Below are 18,856 nucleotides of genomic sequence, written 5' to 3'. Positions count from 1 at the left end.
TGTCTAGACATAAAAATTATAACAATAAAAACAAGCTTGGGGATGTTTATTTGGTTTATTTGTTCCTCACATTTATTAGATTGGGTACTTGTAAAAAAGTTGCAAGGAAATCGTTCTTGAAAAAGTTTTTGTTGTTCACTCTCATTTTAGCAAAGAATTAGAGTCATTCCAATAATGGAGTTTAAAGTGACCGAAAACTAACTTACATTGACCGCGGCCTGCTATAAGTTATACATTTTTTAAAGTGCTTGAATTAGATCGATCATTTGCAGATACGACAAAAAGTTGGCATTTGGTAAAGAGATGGCTCCGGTGCTGAAACTAAAAAAATACCAGATTCTCAGAAATGTCATATTGAAAGGTTTAAAAATTCAAATATTTTTTCGCCTCAATTTTAATTATTAAAGGGACGCAAGATTGTCCGGAATTTAAACTTTTAATAATTCTCCTGTTCTTTGACACACAAAAATAAACGAAGAAAGTAATTTGGATATAATAAATATTCCTGTCAAATTTATACTAAACTGTTTTCAAATAGGTATGAACATTAAATTATGTCTAATTACGGATATTTGATCCATGGCCATTGTAAACAAAACATCTAAGTTAATTACTTAGTTTGGTTCGCATTTTCTGGACACAAGGGTATTCACGTTAAAATAGGGTAATTAAAAGTTATTTTTTACACTGCTATACAATAGGTAATTAAAGGTTCTTTTCAACAAAGCATAAATGAGAAAACTCAAAGAAAGAGAAATGCTAACAGTTTTGACCTTAGGTCTTCGACGGGTACATATATTGGAATAATTATATTTATTATACTTCTATTTAGAATTTTAAAAAAAACTACGGCTATATTTAATTTTTATTGCAAAATATATTTAAGTTTTAAAATTAAAAAATTTAGTCTTTAAAACGACGCGATTCCATCTACATTTAAAAAATATCTATATTTTGTTGTATTGAATTTGGTCGTGGTGTATTTGTGTGTGTGTGCGTGCGTGTAGGGGTTGTTGCTTGTTCGTCTGTACAACCTATATTTTTAAATCTAAAAGTGGCTTTACCTTTAAATAAAACAAATATAAAATCCTTTATACTAAAAAGCTTTTAAAAACACCGTAATTAAGAAAATAAAAAAAAAGGTGCTTCTTTAAAAAAAAATAAAGGCTTTTGTTTTTAAAATATATTGTATATCTCATAAGCGACCAAACCTTTTTGAAAAGTAAGCAAGTTTTTATTTTCTTATTTGTAGTGCATTTAAAAGCAGTGTTTCTTTCAGGCATGTATTGCTTTCTGACAACTATAAATAGCCTAGATTACTAAACAATAATCTCGATCATTTACCCCAAGTAAAATGAGTTACGGAAATTCCCTAATCCTGCGCACCTATGAACACAACTAAGCAAACGTACACTGTTGGAGTTTGATGGACTTCCTTCAACATTTTCATTGTTTTTGTCTTAGCGTTTGCCAAATCCAGGCGCAACAGTGTTGTTATCAACTGCCTATTGTTATTTTAGGTGATCTTTGCTAGTAGTATCGTTACCTTAATTCTCATCGTAGCCGTAGCCCCGATTATTGGTAAGATCGTAGCACTGTGCGTATCGAAGGTCATAAATACTCACCCCCATCAGGCCTAACCTATAATTATCGTATTGTTTTTGTAAAGCCTTTTCTATCTGGGTGGGGTGTGGGAGTGATGAATTCGTCTCCCCCCCCCCCCATTTGAGTGATGACTTTAGGAATTCGTCTTACATCTAACCCTACCCCCCTATCCCGCACAATTAATATATAATAAGATAAATTCCTAGTCTTGCTAAGTGTTAAAGGATGCTACTACAAGCACTGATGTTTTATAGTGGGGTTCTTTTCTTAGAACTGACTTTATTATCTGAGTCGACACTTGGTTAATCCACGTTTCGTTTTGTTCATTCTAATATTTTGAAAATGAAATAGTTTTAGCCAATAACACATGCCACTTGCTGGCGAGGCAAAGCAAACATCTTGACCTTATATAACGCCTCTATAGGCCTTCTAAAAACAAAATTGTAGCGTATAAACATATTTTAATTTTTTGCTGATTCTTCGATTTCAATCACTACCATGAGTTGAAATGTGTTTCTGTTTCAGATGTCAGGTTTGAGCATGCTCCATACACTTCCTCTAGTCCTGTCCAGCTTGTTTCTAATGCTCAACTTCCCCCACTACTCACACCAGTACGTGTACAGCGGGGACCTGAAGGATGTCTATTTCTATAAGCCAGGGGACTTTATAATCGGAGGATCGTTTGGAGTAACCTATGATTGCCACAGTGTCCACAACAACATTCCCTATGCTCTAATGCGGACAATGGTCCACGCAGTCGACGTAGTGAACAGGGTAACATTTTAGCCGTGATAAAAAATACATTTGTTGTTTAAGTAAAGTTCCCTTTTCAAACCTGACGGTCTATAGGGAAAGTGACTTCGGCATATGAAGAGATAGTGTGGTCAGTACTAGCCCAGCCGCCTTTACTTTCATTAACGAATTCGAACTCGAGACTTACGGGTTAGCAGTCCAGCTCTCTACTGCTAGACCACTACGTCCCCTAATTTGTAGTTAAGTTACTTGCAATGACTCTTTACGTACCCGCATTGTACACGTAAGTCGGGTTACAATCAGAGCTGGGTGAACGTTCTTAATGACAAGAAACCAGGATTTGAACTCTAGACTTTCAGGTAAGCTATTCGACTCTCTATCATCTGAGCACGTTATCCGCTGAGATCTAGCCCGCCCCATCTCCGGTAACAGATTGGCAGATACCAAACGTAATGACAAAACATTATTTATAGATATTGTACATCATTTTCAATGCGACCGTTCCAGTTTAAAAGACTCGAACATTTATTTATTATTTTTCTTTTCCAGGAGAAAAAAATTCTTCCAGATTTTACATTGGGTTATTTTATAATTGACAACTGCCAGAATTCAAATATCTCGGCTCTTCAAGCCCTTCGCTTCATTCCCCAGTCACATCTAGCTACACACGACGATAAAGGTTTGTTTTAATTTGTCTAATCTAGCTACACACGACGATAAAGGTTTGTTTTAATTTGTCTAATCTAGCTACACACGACGATAAAGGTTTGTTTTAATTTGTCTAATCTAGCTACACACGACGATAAAGGTTTGTTTTAATTTGTCTAATCTAGCTACACACGACGATAAAGGTTTGTTTTAATTTGTCTAATCTAGCTACACACGACGATAAAGGTTTGTTTTAATTTGTCTAATCTAGCTACACACGACGATAAAGGTTTGTTTTAATTTATCTAATCTAGCTACACACGACGATAAAGGTTTGTTTTAATTTGTCTAATCTAGCTACACACGACGATAAAGGTTTGTTTTAATTTGTCTAATCTAGCTACACACGACGATAAAGGTTTGTTTTAATTTGTCTAATCTAGCTACACACGACGATAAAGGTTTGTTTTAATTTGTCTAATCTAGCTACACACGACGATAAAGGTTTGTTTTAATTTGTCTAATCTAGCTACACACGACGATAAAGGTTTGTTTTAATTTGTCTAATCTAGCTACACACGACGATAAAGGTTTGTTTTAATTTGTCTAATCTAGCTACACACGACGATAAAGGTTTGTTTTAATTTGTCTAATCTAGCTACACACGACGATAAAGGTTTGTTTTAATTTGTCTAATCTAGCTACACACGACGATAAAGGTTTGTTTTAATTTGTCTAATCTAGCTACACACGACGATAAAGGTTTGTTTTAATTTGTCTAATCTAGCTACACACGACGATAAAGGTTTGTTTTAATTTGTCTAATCTAGCTACACACGACGATAAAGGTTTGTTTTAATTTGTCTAATCTAGCTACACATGACTAGAAAAGTTTGTTTTATTCTCTCCAATCTAACATCGTATGATGAGAAATGTTTGTTGTATTCTCTCCAATCTAACATCGTATGATAAGAAATGTTTGTTTTATTCTCTCCAATCTAACATCGTATGGTGAGAAATGTTTGTTTTATTCTCTCCAATCTAACATCGTATGATGAGAAATGTTTGTTTTATTATGTCCAATTTAACATCGTGTGATGAGAAATGTTGGTTTTATTTTGTCTATTTCTAAAATCTTATGATGAGAAATGTTTGTTTTATTCTGTCCAATCTAACATCGTATGATGAGAAATGTTTGTTTTATTCTGTCCAATCTAACATCGTATGATGAGAAATGTTTGTTTTATTATTTCAAATCTCAGAAACAACTTCAAAATCTGTGGAATTACAATTATACCGCAGAACTATTTTTTTGATATTCTCACAGACATCCCTGGCTATTTGAGATCGTTCGATGTTATCGGAGTGGTTGGTACCGAGTACAGTTTGACCACAATACCCCTCTCGGTTATCCTGGGAGCCATACAAATGCCAGTCATCAGTTCCTGGGCTACGGACGACGCGCTGAAGAACAAGGTAAGGAAATATACAAGTTCGGTTTTCATGTCTTTAGTGATACCAGCGGCGTAGCGACCCTCTCCGGCAGCCAAGGCAAACTATTCATTTTGCTGCTCCAATTATATACATAGAATTATCGTTGGTGAAAAAGCAACACCCCCCCCCCCACTCCACCAGTTGGGAAGTGTTGATACGCTGTTTACTGGCCACATTCCGTTTTATTCTGGTGTCCCATATTGATTAAAAAAAAACAGTTTTAAAAGTCCGTTAAATAGCCGTTTATTTTCTTTGGCAAATGACTGTGGATGATTCAGTAATGCAGCTTTGAAAGATCTTTTTATATAGTTTTTTTTTCTACCACGCTTGGCGCCCCTAAGTGTCGGCGCCCAGGCGGCAACCCCACATTAAAGTTCCCTACTTGTTCGTATACGGAACATAAATGATCTACACTCTATAGCAATCATTCAAAAAATCAAACACATTGACATATTTTCACGTTTTTATAATCTTCCGAGCCGGAAAAACTTTAATTTAATTTTGTAATAGTGTACGTCTCTTTGTTTATATGTACACATAATAACTTGAGTACCGTTTCAGTTATTTGACGGAATTTCTTTTTATCATATTTGAACTTTCCTAAAATTTTCTGAGCAATTTCTGGTAACCTGAAGCAGTACTTACTTTATTTTTTGCGAAGGTCTCATATAATCGTGGACTAACTCTAATATCTAGTCAGCTCATTAGTGGTTGTAACAGAAAACCATTTTTTTTTAATTTTCAAAATTTGGTATGGTGAAAAATCAGTAAAATTAAAGTGTTCATTTTTTAACCTTGAGACCTTCACAAAAGGTTATTTTTTCAAGATGGCCGTCGTTGCTATGGCAACCATATTTTTTTAAGAGTCCCCGATGCATGCAACTATTTTCTCTTAAGTAGGCCTACCCATAAAATGAGCTTATTAATTAAGGTATATTTTTTTAATTCGTTTTTAGTCTGTTAGTCTGTCTACTCAAGTCAACGTATCGGTGGAGGTCGGCGTGGTTAAGCTCATGGTTACTCAACCGATAAGTCCCGGTTCGAACCCCAGTGTATGCGAGGCTCAATAGCTGGGGACAGTCACTCTTCTAGGAGAGACAACTCCAAAATCAAACAACTGCTGCCTCGAAGTTTATTCTTGGTTGAACAAAGGCTATGGAAGCAGATCCAAAAAGAAAAACAGGCTGAAATTGGAGTCAATGGCTTCAATGGCGCATAACCAGTTGACACGTTTACTTAATTGTGTTGGAGGGAATCCCTTCCAACAGTAAAATTAAGAAGGAAGAAGAAGCAAGTTTAAAAGTATTTAGATTTAAGAATCTACCCATTCCCCAACTCAGCACTTTAGGTGAGCTTATATTACTACCAGTCCACGTCAATATATGTTTGGGTCTATACCCTTGTATGGGTTTTGACTGCTAAAGGTCGTTAAGAATAAACTTTCACTTTCTCAAATTATATATCTGCGTATACGTGCACAAGCAAAATTACGTGTATACATGTATATGCCATTGCGAAATAATTACTCGTGTGCCTTTTTTTTTTATAAACAGACGTTACATGCTAAATGCTAAGTGACACATTTTATTTTGATGACAGCTGACGTACCCAACAATCTTTCGTGTGACCTCCTCCATGCCGCATCACATCGATGGCCTGCTGCACTTCTTGCGCCAGAAAGAATGGCTCTACTTTTCAGTGATAGCAGACGCCACCGAGTACGGCCATCGAAATGTCAAACTGTTAAAGAAGAGCTACAAAAGAAGCGGCATGTGCATCGCCGTCATCTCGAGCGTGAGTGAGGACGTCGACTTCAAAAGTCTGCTCCTCTACCATCGCGAAAAGTTTGGAGTCTACGTCATAGTGGCGTTCGTTCGGTACTCTTTGGTGGAGAAGATTTCAAGCGCCGTGAAGAGCGCGGGTCTAGAGGGATCGCTTGTTGTGATAGGATGTGATTTCTTTTACTATGACTTGTACGAAGGGAACCTGGCCAGAGGTTTTCTGTCTTTAGGACCCCCTGCTTCTCCCGTTTCGGGATTAAGAGATCACTTATTGGGGTTAGATGACAAAGAACCGCATGATCCATGGCTAGAAAGCATTTATGAAAAAGTGTATCAGTGTTACAAAAAACTATGCGCTCAGCACTTTCGCCATGACGCAAATTTAATTAATGCTTTACCCCTGGGGGATGTCGCTGATATTGTAGAGATATATGCCAAAGCATTGTCCAATTTATTAGCTATCAACTGCTATGAGAAATCTAAAGCCGAAGCGGTTTCCTGCTTTCGACAGAATAAAGCTAAAATGATTTCTCATATCGAAAGCGTAAAGTCCTTTACAGACCAAACCAAACTTTTTTTTGATACCGACAGAAACCGCGTCACGGAGGTATCTATTTTCCAGTCGATCGCCAACGATACTGTCAATAAAGTCGTTGAAATTTCAAGGTACGATTACTATACCAAGACGATTACCTTTCTAACACACATGGACTTTGAAGGGTTCACCGTGCCTGAAGAAAAGTTTTTAGCCTCCCAGCACTGCCAGCCGGCCTGTGCCGGGGACTCCCGACGGTCCCTCTACTCGAGATGTTGTTGGGCCTGCGTTAAATGCAGCGATTACGAAATCGTCGCAGAAAACGGCACAAATTGCGAAAAATGCCCCACTCTTTACTGGCCGTCTTATGAAGACAGCAAAAAAACAAATTGTGCATTAATTAAACTTTCCTACGTCACCATTTTTTCACTTTACTCGCAGTTGTTAATTTTTGTGTCATTATCACTCCTGTGCATGGCGGTGTTCACGCAGTATGTTTACTACACGAAAAGGCGATTTCTGAAGATGAACAGAACTCACATTGTTATCGCCAACGGCCAAATCTCCGCCATAGCAGTTGGTTACCTGGCCATACCTGTTCTTGTTGTTCAACCAAAGCCCCTGAACTGCTTCATAGGTCTAAGCCTATTTGAAATCAGCTTCACTGCACTTTATCTCTGCTTGGCGATAAAAACCTTCGACCTTGTATACTGCAGTCGAAACGCTATTGGGGATCGGGAATATAAGGAGAAGCTTCGAGAATTCGAACGAACTGCAGCTGTTTTATTAATCATTTTTGAGGCAAGTATAGCATTATTACAAAATTGAATGTAGTGCTTGTCGTTTGCGTTGTCGGTAGGTTTTAAAATCAACCAAATGTTGATTGACTGGACAAGATTAATTAGGCGATAATTAAAGTTGCCTGAACATGTGAGTAAATGATAGTGTCTAAAAGAAGTTCAATGAAAAAAGCAATGTTTGTTGCTGGTATACGTGTGTGTATGTGTATGTGTGTGTGTGGTGAGTCTACGTATGTGTGAAGCTGGTTTTCATGTATGTATGCCTGGTATAGATGTGTGTATGAGTGTGTGTGTGGCCTGTCTAAAGTGTGTGAATCTGGTTTTTCATGTATGTATTTTTTGATATACTTGTTTGTTTGTATGGCTGGCCGACTTGTGTTTGTGTGGTCTGCTTGTGTATCACACTATTCCTTCATATACCGAGGTCACAGAAACAGGTGAACTCTACTTCACTTGCCCCAAAGACCGTCAGGTTTGGAAGGGGAACTTTACAAATACTTTAACTTACGTGTGTCTGGTCTACTTGTGTGAGAGTGACTGTCTTTGTGTGTGTGGATTGTTTCCCTTAAGTGTGTGTGTGTGTGTGTGTGTGATAGAGAAATAAAGCTTTTAGATAATAAAGTAAGATGAAAATGTCTAAATATGTATATGATTCGTGTTTTTAATTTGCTATTTATGTCTTGTGACAGAGTATTATTATAGCTTTGATGCACATACTCTTCCCCGCCGAGATGGTGTCCCAACAGCCTTCAGAGCTGGTCAACTACGCTGAGAACGTCTGCAGTTTCCCGCCAGTCCACATTTACTTGTTCCTGGGCCACAACTTGACACTCCTTGTCGTCTGCCTGCTCATGATTGTTCGATACCGAACTTTCCAAGTCCACTATTCAGAAAGCGAGTTCCTCTTCACATGTCTCACAATCAAAATGACCACATGGGCGTCGTTTATCCCAGCCTACTTCATGTCAGACCGACTACAGATTCGTATCTACTACATCATCTTTGTTATTCTAATCAACCACACAACAGCCCTAGCCCTCTTGCTAGCCCCGAGGCTGTACTACGTGCTGACCAACGCTAGGTATAATGCGAAAGTAAGCAAAATATTTGAAACGCACTGGGAGGTTCGAGATGGCAAACAAGGGAGATACTATGTGCGCAGGTCGGTAGTTTTCTCAACGCTCCCGATGTCCGATCCCACGAACAGAAAGAATAGTCGGCGAGGTAGAGTCACGTCCATTGTTTAGTCTAGTCTAGCCTGACAAGCCAAACAATTTTCCAAATTTGGTCCCAAAAAAAAATTCGACTTAAAAGCATAATTAAAACTAGTGATACTATTTTTTTTAAATATTTGACCCCTGTCGTAGGTTATGTGTTCTACTTAAATTTATGCCTCATAGAAAATCACTTTAATAATTTACGCCAAAAGTAATTTTGTGTTACTTTTCAGTTTCATCTTAGTAAATTGGCTAAAAATGCCAGTCACACTGAGATATAAACTGTCGACATTTAAGCAAATTACAACCTTCTGCTCAGATGGAGGGTTGTGTGGGGAAAGGGGGGAACGCGGGATGGGGGCTATAACATTACCAGTGGGAAGATGGCAAATGTGAGAATGCTGTAAAATAAATTTATTTGGCTTTTAAAAAAAATTCTCTGGAGAGTGGGAGGTAGGATTAGAAGATCTCGTGTGTGTGTGGTGAGGGGGTTGGGGTGGAGAAGGGGTGAAGTGTCCTCACCCCACCCTAATCTGGAAAGATGTCTCAAGGTAACTATCAGTCAATTTGTTCTCTCAGTGGGGTGGATTAAGTACGTTTTATAATATTATTGATGTTTAACTTTCTTTATAACTAGATATTTTAATTTGACATAAGCAACGGATTTTTACTCCATAATTCAGTACGCATCGGCGAGTTAAACATTATTGCAAAATAAAATCCGTCTTCGTTTAATTTCATTCTATGCTTATTATTGCAAACATGTCCAGATCTGTATGTTTTTATTTTTTAATTGATGAATTGTAAAATACTGTTTTTATATGTTTTAAAACATTAATAAATAATATAAAAATAATTTATATAATTTCCAAACAGATCTTTGTTTTAACTACGTAATTGTACAGCCTTATTTATCCTCTATTACTGTTCAGTTTGACCTAATAGAAGTCTCTTCACATCCGAATATTGTGACGTAAGAAAATCTTGTTGAATATTTCCAACCATGAAGACATAAATGACCTTACATTATTTTACGTGTAATTTATTATTCAAATACATTTAAAAAGCGCATTCGAAATAATATGTAATCTTGAATTCGACAAAGATAAAAAATAAAATATTATTCACGGTAAACAAAACCAAAAAATCAAAACAAAACTTAATGGACATGCCAGTGTTGGCGACAATCTTCCATCTTTATTGCTGACATAAACAAAAAACAACGTGTGTTTTCAAACAAAAACACGTTGTTTTAGATTTTGTAATAACAGAAATCGTAAAAAATAATAAAAAAAAAAACAACTAGCATAATAATAATACATAAATTTAATTTGTTTAAGAATCAAAGTTATAGAAGTTGTAAGTACAGAGAACATTAAAATAATGTTTTGGGCTAAATTTCTATTTCCATCAAGCCTAAGTTATAAATGGAAGTTTTACTTTTATAAGACAAACATTAATTGGCTGTACAGGAACTCCGTGATCAATATTCTGAAAACCTCACTACATAAAAAAAACAACTCATTTTAATTTGTATTGAGAACTTTGCAGATACACTTTTTTACAGTTTAGCGATTTTTTATTTCAATGTCTGTGATGGATATAAACAATCCGATTGTTTTCTGGTTTTGATTTAAAATTGATCACCGAAAACAATAAAAACATCAATGAAATTAAATCAAGACTTTTCTCGTTTGTGTCCATTGAAATCAAACCGATAGGAACCTCTTCTAACCTAACCTTTACCTAAACTTCTGTTAAATATTAAGAAAAAGTGTGTAATAAGAATCTATTATGCATGCACTAAAAATAAAAATAAAAATGTTTTCTATAGATATAGAAAAATGTATTCATATTTTAAGAAACTATACAAAAGCGTGGTTGACTTATTACAGTTTATTAAGCGTAACACCCTTTTTTAGTACATAATTACTAAAATAATACTTATTATTATAAAAGGTTTTTATGATTTTTTTCACTGCCTTAAATAAACAATTCTACACCAAAGGAACAAAAACAATGTAATGTTGGTGTATTGGCGCGGAAAATAGTTCTGTATATAGGGTAACTTTATTATATCCCTAACATATAAAAGGAAACTTTATTATATCATATCTCTACTAATTAGCTAAGCATCAAATAAATTTTAATCTGATGCCAAGTTTTTAAAAAGTCGGTTTGTTAGGAATTTTCAACATTTTCTTCGTCAACTTCGACCCAGTACGGATGAAATATGACAAAAGCACAACAAACAGAAAAAGCAGGTTAAACAAAAAAAAAACAACGTTTTAATAACAAGCTTTTATATGATTATGCACAAAAAGGAATAACTAAATGTTTTCGTTAAATATACAATAATACACCACTATTTAATTAAAGAAAAAACTGGGTCGCTTCTTAAAGTTTAGTAAAGGTATCCAATAGATAATATAGTGAGTCACGCTTTCGTTTATTGTTATTTAAATAGTGGTGCGTTGTTATAACTTTAATAATAATTGTTTATTTTCTTCTTTTAATCTTTTCCTTTATCTTCTTGTCTCCTTTATTTATAGAAAATATTGGTAAACATTAATTAGGCAATCGTATTAAGTCAAGATTGACATAATATTTCATTGTCATGGATTTTGCCCCCCCCCCCCCCCCCCCCCGAGCCAATGTTGAAACGAATCGGTGCGTTAGAAGTGGTCGAAATTTTGCTCGGCAGGTTTTTGGAGAAACCGGAAATAGCGTGAAGTACTACCTCCTGTGACCGGAAATCACTTAAAAGATGACTGTGACCGGAAATCACTTAAAAGATGACTGTGACCGGAAATCACTTAAAAGATGACTGTGACCGGAAATCACTTAAAAGATGACTGTGACCGGAAATCACTTAAAAGATGACTGTGACCGGAAATCACTTAAAAGATGACTGTGACCGGAAATCACTTAAAAGATGACAGACTCCAGGGAATAAAATCTTTTCCTGACATGTATGAAATTTCGTCTACATAACCGAAATAGTAATCACGTTCTAGGCTTTTGAGAAACCAAAAGTAGTATAAGTGCAACTTCTGGTTATTAGAACTCGCTTAAAAATTGATCGAAAATTACAAAGTTGATATAGTACTTACATATGAAATTTCTGAAACCTAGCTGAAACGGTACTCAAGTTATTGTGTTCTTGTACGAGAGACAGACAGACGAAAAAATTGCATAACTAATGTTTTCTGACTCAGTGAGGTCTAAAACGTGGACGATTAAAATACTTCCTCCATACTCCGTATAAGAGTAAGTAAAAACCTAAGACAGACAGGGGAAGCATGTTCAATAAAATCTTGTAATAAAAGCTAGATCTAGTAATAAAACATCGATACCAACTAATGATTTATGGAAATTTCCTTTTAAGTTTTTTCATGTGCACCATTTATCACGTTGCAAAAAATGGTGTACACATGTTTTTAGAGAATTAATGTCAATATTTATTTATTGTTAGATCTACTTTTGATTTAAGTGCGATTGATACGAAGTGTCTCTATTACAGATTTATTTTTAAATTCTACTAGATCTATGTTATATAAGCAGAAAGAAAAATCGCTATTGTTTTTATGATACACCAAGGTACTAATACTGTTACATTTGGTAGATTAGAATAGATCGAGATTCTATATCTAGATCTAGATTAGATCTAGATCTAGATCTAGATCTAGATCTAGATCTATAGTCTACAGTCTAGAGTCTTGATCTAGATCTAGATCTAGTTATTAAACAAAATATTAAGCATAAATATTTATAAAGTTTAAAAGATTTTCATCATTGTTAGGGTGATAGCGGCCATATTTGATGTCAATTATTTTAATTTGAGATTGAAATAACTATAAGATTGTTTTCTATAATAAACCTAGATGATTAAAGAGGCACACTTCAGGCACATTTTAAATTGGTATAATCAGCCATTAACTGTTGTTATAGCACGATAAATTCATTTTTTAAAATAACAACAACAACAACAACAAAACAGAAATTTTTGTTAAAGTTTAACTCACTTTATTTAATAATAACATTTTATTTCAAAGTTCGTTTTAGAAAATGTGAAACTGAGAAAAATATACACTTTAAAAACTGGAAAATAACATATCTTAATTTTTAATTTTGATATTACTAAATCAGTACATGGTCAATTTTCGGTTTAATATTTTCAGTAAGGTCAGTTATTTTAGATGAGTTGTTTAGGTTAAGGTTTAAGGTAATGATTTATTTTATTCTGTGCTTTAAATACTATGTAATTAGACGATTGTTAACATTTTTGATTAGGATTTAGTTTTGAAGTTTGTTAGTATTCGACTTAAATGTGTTTACATCAAAATCAAAATCAAAATCAAAATCCAAATAAAAAAATAAATCAAAATCAAAATCAAAATCAAAATCAAAATCAAAATAAAAATCAAAATCAAAATCAAAATCAAAATCAAAATCAAAATCAAAATCAAAATCAAAATCAAAATCAAAATCAAAATCAAAATCAAAATCAAAATCAAAATCAAAATCAAAATCAAAATCAAAATCAAAATCAAAATCAAAATCAAAATCAAAATCAAAATCAAAATCAACATCAACATCAACATCAACATCAACATCAACATCAACATCAACATCAACATCAACATCAACATCAACATCAACATCAACATCAACATCAACATCACTCTCACGCTTACGCTCACGCTCACGCTCACGCTCACACTCACACTCACACTCACACTCACACTCACACTCAAACTCAAACTCAATTTAAAATTTTATTTTAATGAAGTCTAAATTGACGAAAATAGTTTAGTTAAACGTAATACCTAAGTCGAAACAAGTGTGTGCGTGTTGTCACAATATAATTAAATACAGAAATTAAAGTATTTCTCAACTTACGTTCTGCTCGATGTTTTCGGCGAATAGGCCAAGCAATGTACAAAAGGCGAATTTGCATCAGACACTAATCATCCATTGTTAAAAATAAATCGGTTTCGTTGAAAAATACGGATTAGGAAAAAAAAACGTGTTGTTCTTTGGTAAAACATGTTGGAACACGGCGTATTGGAAGAAAAAAAAAATCAAAACTTTAACAGCCTAGAGCATCTTAAACTAACTTTTTAACTGACGAAAATAACTAGTACAACTATAATTCAAAATATCAATATGTTTTTTTAACAGATATCAAGTTTGAGCATGCTCCATACACTTCCTCCAGTCCTGTCCAGCTTGTTTCTAATGCTCAACTTCCCCCACTACTCACACCAGTACGTCTATGTTGGGGACCTGAAGGATGTCTATTTCTATAAGCCAGGGGACTTTCTAATCGGAGGATCGTTTGGTGTGACAGTCGACTGCAAGCGTGTTCAGAACAGTATCCCTTATTTTATGATGAGAACAATGATCTATGCAATTGAGTACATGAACAAGGTGGGACAATTTTGAGCTAGATCTATAATGAAATATACAATTTGTAATCTCCTATTTCTTTGTGCACTGTAGGTAATAACTTCTTGCTTTAAGTTTAATTCTGCGTGTAATTTCAAAGGTGTTTAAAGGGGTTTCAATAACCTCTAAATGACTGAATACCTGGTAAAATTTCGTTTAAAATGTGTTATTGACGTTTGCTGTACTAATATCCTCCCTCTAATGTCATTTAAATCTACAACTTTTTTGCTTCCTCGGCCTATCCTAAATCCCAAAACAAAAACTGATTGTTAAAACACGATCTGCTAACTTCAGATTGACCTAGTTCCTCTATATATTATTATACCTCAACAAACGTTAAGAAAATGGAAAAATAATTAAATTTTGACATTTTATAATACTTTCCGAAAAAAAAGATCTAATTTAAAAATCGCATAATTCATTTCTTCATGTATATTTTTTTCGTTTTCAGAGAAAAGAATTGGGACGTGATTTTCAATTAGGTTATGTGATCTTTGATAATTGCGAGAGCGCAAACTTATCGGCTTTGCAAGCTGTTCGCTTCATTCCCCAGTCGAATCAAAAAGCATATGACGATAAAGGTTTGTGTTATTGTGTCAAATCTCACAGCATATGATGCGAAAGATTTGTGTTATTTTGTCAAATCTCACAGCATATGATGCGAAAGATTTGTGTTATTGTGTCAAATCTCACAGCATATGATGCGAAAGATTGTGTTATTTTGTCGAATCTAACAGCATATGATGCGAAAGATTTGTGTTATTGTGTCGAATCTAACAGCGTATGATGCAAAAGTGTTTATTATGTCGAGTCTAAAAGCACGTTGCGAAAGATTTGAGATTTGATGAGAAAGACTTGTTTTTTTATAGCGCGTTCCAATCCAATGAACAAATTTAGAATCTGTGAAATTGTTATTATACTGCAGAACGATTTTGTATAATCTCATAGAAGTCCCTGGCTACTTGAGGTCGTTCGATGTTATCGGACTGGTTGGTACAGAGTACAGCTTGACCACAATACCAATCTCGTCTATACTAGGGGCCGTGAACTTGCCTGTCATTAGTTCCTGGGCCACAGACGACGAGTTGTCCAACAAGGTACAATTGTAGAATTTTAGACTGACCATCTCACACGATATAAGCAGAGTTACATAATGAGACACATACATGTAGCATTGTCAATAAGGCCTACATAGCAGGGTTATACACACACTATTGTTCTTAACATTCATGTTAAATAGACTAAACTTAAGCATCGCTAGCATAATGCACAATAAGATTCTGACAAGAGAAAACCTCTAGATTGAGCCGCTTACATACCGCTGTATTGTGTGTCATTACCCAAAAATAAATGTTTTCGCGTAACAAGCTACCCCTGAACAAAATCGGTTCGTTGATTCCAGAATATTAAGTATACAATTAGACCATTCATTTAAATGCAGTCTCTTATTTTTCAATAACAGAAGCAGTATCCCACATTCTTTCGGATTACGGCCACAATGAAGCATCAAATCAGAGTCTTGGTTCAGTTCTTGGCTTATAAAGGTTGGAGCTACTTTTCAGTGATTGCTGAACAAACAACCTACGGTATTTGTTTTGTCACTCTGTTGAAGAATGCTTACAAATCGCATGGCTTGTCCATAGCTGTCATCTCTAGAGTAAGGAATGATGTTGACGCCGAGAGCCTGCTTCTCTACCATCGCAAACATTTCGGTGTCTACGTTATCCTTGTCTTCGTCCGATACCAATTAGTACAGATGATTTCAAAGGCTGTGAATAGCTCGGGTTTAGAAGGTTCTGTTATCATTATAGGATGTGATTTCTTTTTATACGATCTGTATTACGGAAATTTAAATAAAGGCATTCTAGTCATGGGACCATCGGCCTATCCTGTTCCAGGATTACAATACCATTTGCTGGAGTTGGATAAAAAGGAACCCCGGGATCCTTGGTTAATAGACATTTATGAAACAGTTTATAAATGTTTTTATCAATTATGTGCTCAACATTTCTGTCAAGATGACAATTTAATCAATTCTTTACCTCTGGGAGATGTGTTTGATACCGTTAAGATATATGCCCGAGCACTCTCTTCTTTGTTACACACTTTATGCCCTGGGAAATCTAAAAACGAGACGATGGCCTGCTTTCGTAAACACAGAGGTGAAATGGTTTCGATTCTCGAAAACATGAAATCATTCAGAGACCCAGACAAACCTTTTTTTGATCAAGAAGGAAACAGCGTGACAGAGGTTTCTATTTTCCAGTCCGTCGCGTTTAATAATACCGCCAAGAAGGTCGTTGAAATTTCAAGGTTTGATTTCTACACTAAGAAGAGCAGAATTCTAAGACGAATAGATTTTCAAGGATTCACCGTGCCTGAAGAAACGTTTTTAGCCTCAAATCACTGCCAACCTGTGTGTCCAGGGGACGCGTTTCGAAAGTACACACGTCTGTGTTGGGCATGTGTTAGATGCAGCTTTTACGAAATCGTCACAAACAACGGAACAAATTGCAAAAAATGCCCGATCCTCTACTGGCCCTACTATCAAGACGGCAAGAAAACTGCCTGTAAATTAATTAAACTTTCCTACGATAGCATTTTCTCAACTCACTCTCAAGTGCTAGTACTCTTAACCGTGACACTTCTTTACGTGAATTCTTTCATGCTATACGCTTACTGCAAGAAAAAACAATATCTAATTATGAACAAAGCACATTTTATTTTTACGCACTGTGAGATCTCTGCTATAAGTGTTGGTTACCTGGCTATACCAGCTCTTGTTATTGAACCCAGGCCACTGAACTGCTTCATTGGTCTAGTCATGTTTGAAATAAGTTTCAACTCGCTTTATATCTGCTTTCTGGTTAAATTGTTTGACCTCTTATACTGCAGTCCAAGCGCTACTTTGGAACGGGATTATAAACAGAAGATTCGCAAATATGAAATAACTGCTGCAGTTTTATTCGTCCTTTTTGAGGCAAGTATAGCATTATTAAAACATTAATTGTTGTTGACGCTCGTAATTTGCGCAGTCGGTAGCTTCCGAATTCAAATTAGTTAAGATTAAAAAAAACATTAGCGGCTGAGTAAGATTGTTCTTCTTTTGTTTATCGCTGTTTGTTGTGTGTGGCAGAGCTTTGTGTGTGTGTGTGTGATAGGTCTTCCTATGTTTGTGGAAGGTATTTGGAGTATGTGGCTAGTGTATGTGTGTCAGTGTGTTGGCTGACTGTTCTTGGTATGTGTGTTGTCTTACCGTTTGTTTGTCTAGTCTGTTTAAGTGTGAGGTTGGTTTCAATATGTGTGTGACCTTCTTTCTCTCTCTCTGTGGTATGCCTTTTTCTTATATGTGTGTCTGTTCCCTTGTGTCTATGTATGTTACATAGAGATCAAGCTTTTAGAAAATTAAGTAATATGAAAATGTGGAAACTATTATTTATATGTTTGTAAGGTTTCTTTCTTTCTTTCCTGTGACAGGTTATAATGCTAGCCTCCATTCACATCGCCGTACCTGTTGAGATGGTATCCCAACAGCCTTCAGAGCTGGTCAAATACGCAGAAAAAGTCTGCAAGTTCCCCCCAGTCCACATTTACATGTTCCTGGGCCACAACTTGACACTCCTTGTCGTCTGCCTGCTCATGATTGTTCGTTACCGAACTTTTCAAGTCCACTATTCAGAAAGCAAGTTCCTCTTCACATGTCTCTCAATCCAAATGACCACATGGGCTTGTTTTATCCCAGCCTACTTCATGTCAGACCGACTAAAGATTCGTATCTACTACATCATCTTTGTTATTCTAATCAACCACACAACAGCCCTGGCTCTCTTGCTAGCCCCGAGACTGTACTACGTGCTGACCAACGCTAGGTAGCCTATAATAGGAAAGTAAGCAAAATATTTCACACGCGCTGTGAGGTTCGAGAAGACGAACAAGGGAGGTACTATGGTCGCACGCAAATCGATATTGCTCTCCAATTCACTGCGTCCCAACGGGCCCAACTCGCGGAAAGAAGTAGTTGACGACCAAAAGCTTTTTCCGTAGTTGAGTTTGTGAAAACATTACGTGTCCAAAATAACGCTGCTTAAAAAGTAAACTTAAAAATAATTTTAAAAGAGTAATGTTTTTGAATATTTGGTCCCTATCGTGGGTTTAGTATTTTACTTAAATTTGTGAATTATAAAAATCGCTTTAATAATTTCTACCAAAAGTAATTGCATGTTACTTTTCAGTTTCATTTCTGCAAATCGGCTAAAAATGTAAATCACATTGAAATCTTAATTGTCACCATTTAAGCAAATCACAGTCAGCAATATGGTTTATTCCAGATATTTTACTCAGATGTAGGGGTTGGAGGGGAGAGGGGGGGGGGGTGGTGGCTTTAAAATTTCCAGTGGGGATTGAGCAAATGTAGGAATGTGTAAACTATGTACTTTGACTTTTTGTTTTAAATTTCGCCCGCAAAGGCTTGGGGGTGAAGGGGGGGGGGGGGAGTTAGAACGTTAGATAAGGAGTGTATTGTACCCCCCCCCCTCACACCGCCGAGTAAATGTTTCAAAGAGTCAATGGCAG

At 35.7% G+C, this 18,856-nt stretch overlaps 1 protein-coding gene across 1 annotated transcript; it reads left to right on the top strand.

Annotated features, from left to right (window-relative positions):
- The first annotated feature begins 1,430 nt into the window (after positions 1-1,430).
- On the top strand, positions 1,431-18,157 carry LOC131941952 (metabotropic glutamate receptor 1). Its single transcript, XM_059301587.1, has 11 exons — positions 1,431-1,581; positions 2,131-2,379; positions 2,908-3,037; positions 4,334-4,482; positions 6,100-7,617; positions 8,306-8,710; positions 14,018-14,253; positions 15,210-15,381; positions 15,747-16,234; positions 17,180-17,264; positions 17,762-18,157. The coding sequence occupies exons 2-11, from the start codon at positions 2,131-2,133 to the stop codon at positions 18,155-18,157; spliced, it is 3,828 nt and encodes a 1,275-aa protein (XP_059157570.1). The 5' UTR covers positions 1,431-1,581.
- The last annotated feature ends 699 nt before the right edge of the window (positions 18,158-18,856 follow it).

Source organism: Physella acuta, unplaced genomic scaffold (assembly GCF_028476545.2).
Source record: "Physella acuta isolate Inbredline_101_S28 unplaced genomic scaffold, ASM2847654v3 ptg000378l, whole genome shotgun sequence".
NCBI lineage: Eukaryota > Metazoa > Mollusca > Gastropoda > Physidae > Physella > Physella acuta.
Note: the sequence above shows the minus strand (reverse complement) of the source record. Positions and strands in the feature narration are given on the sequence as shown.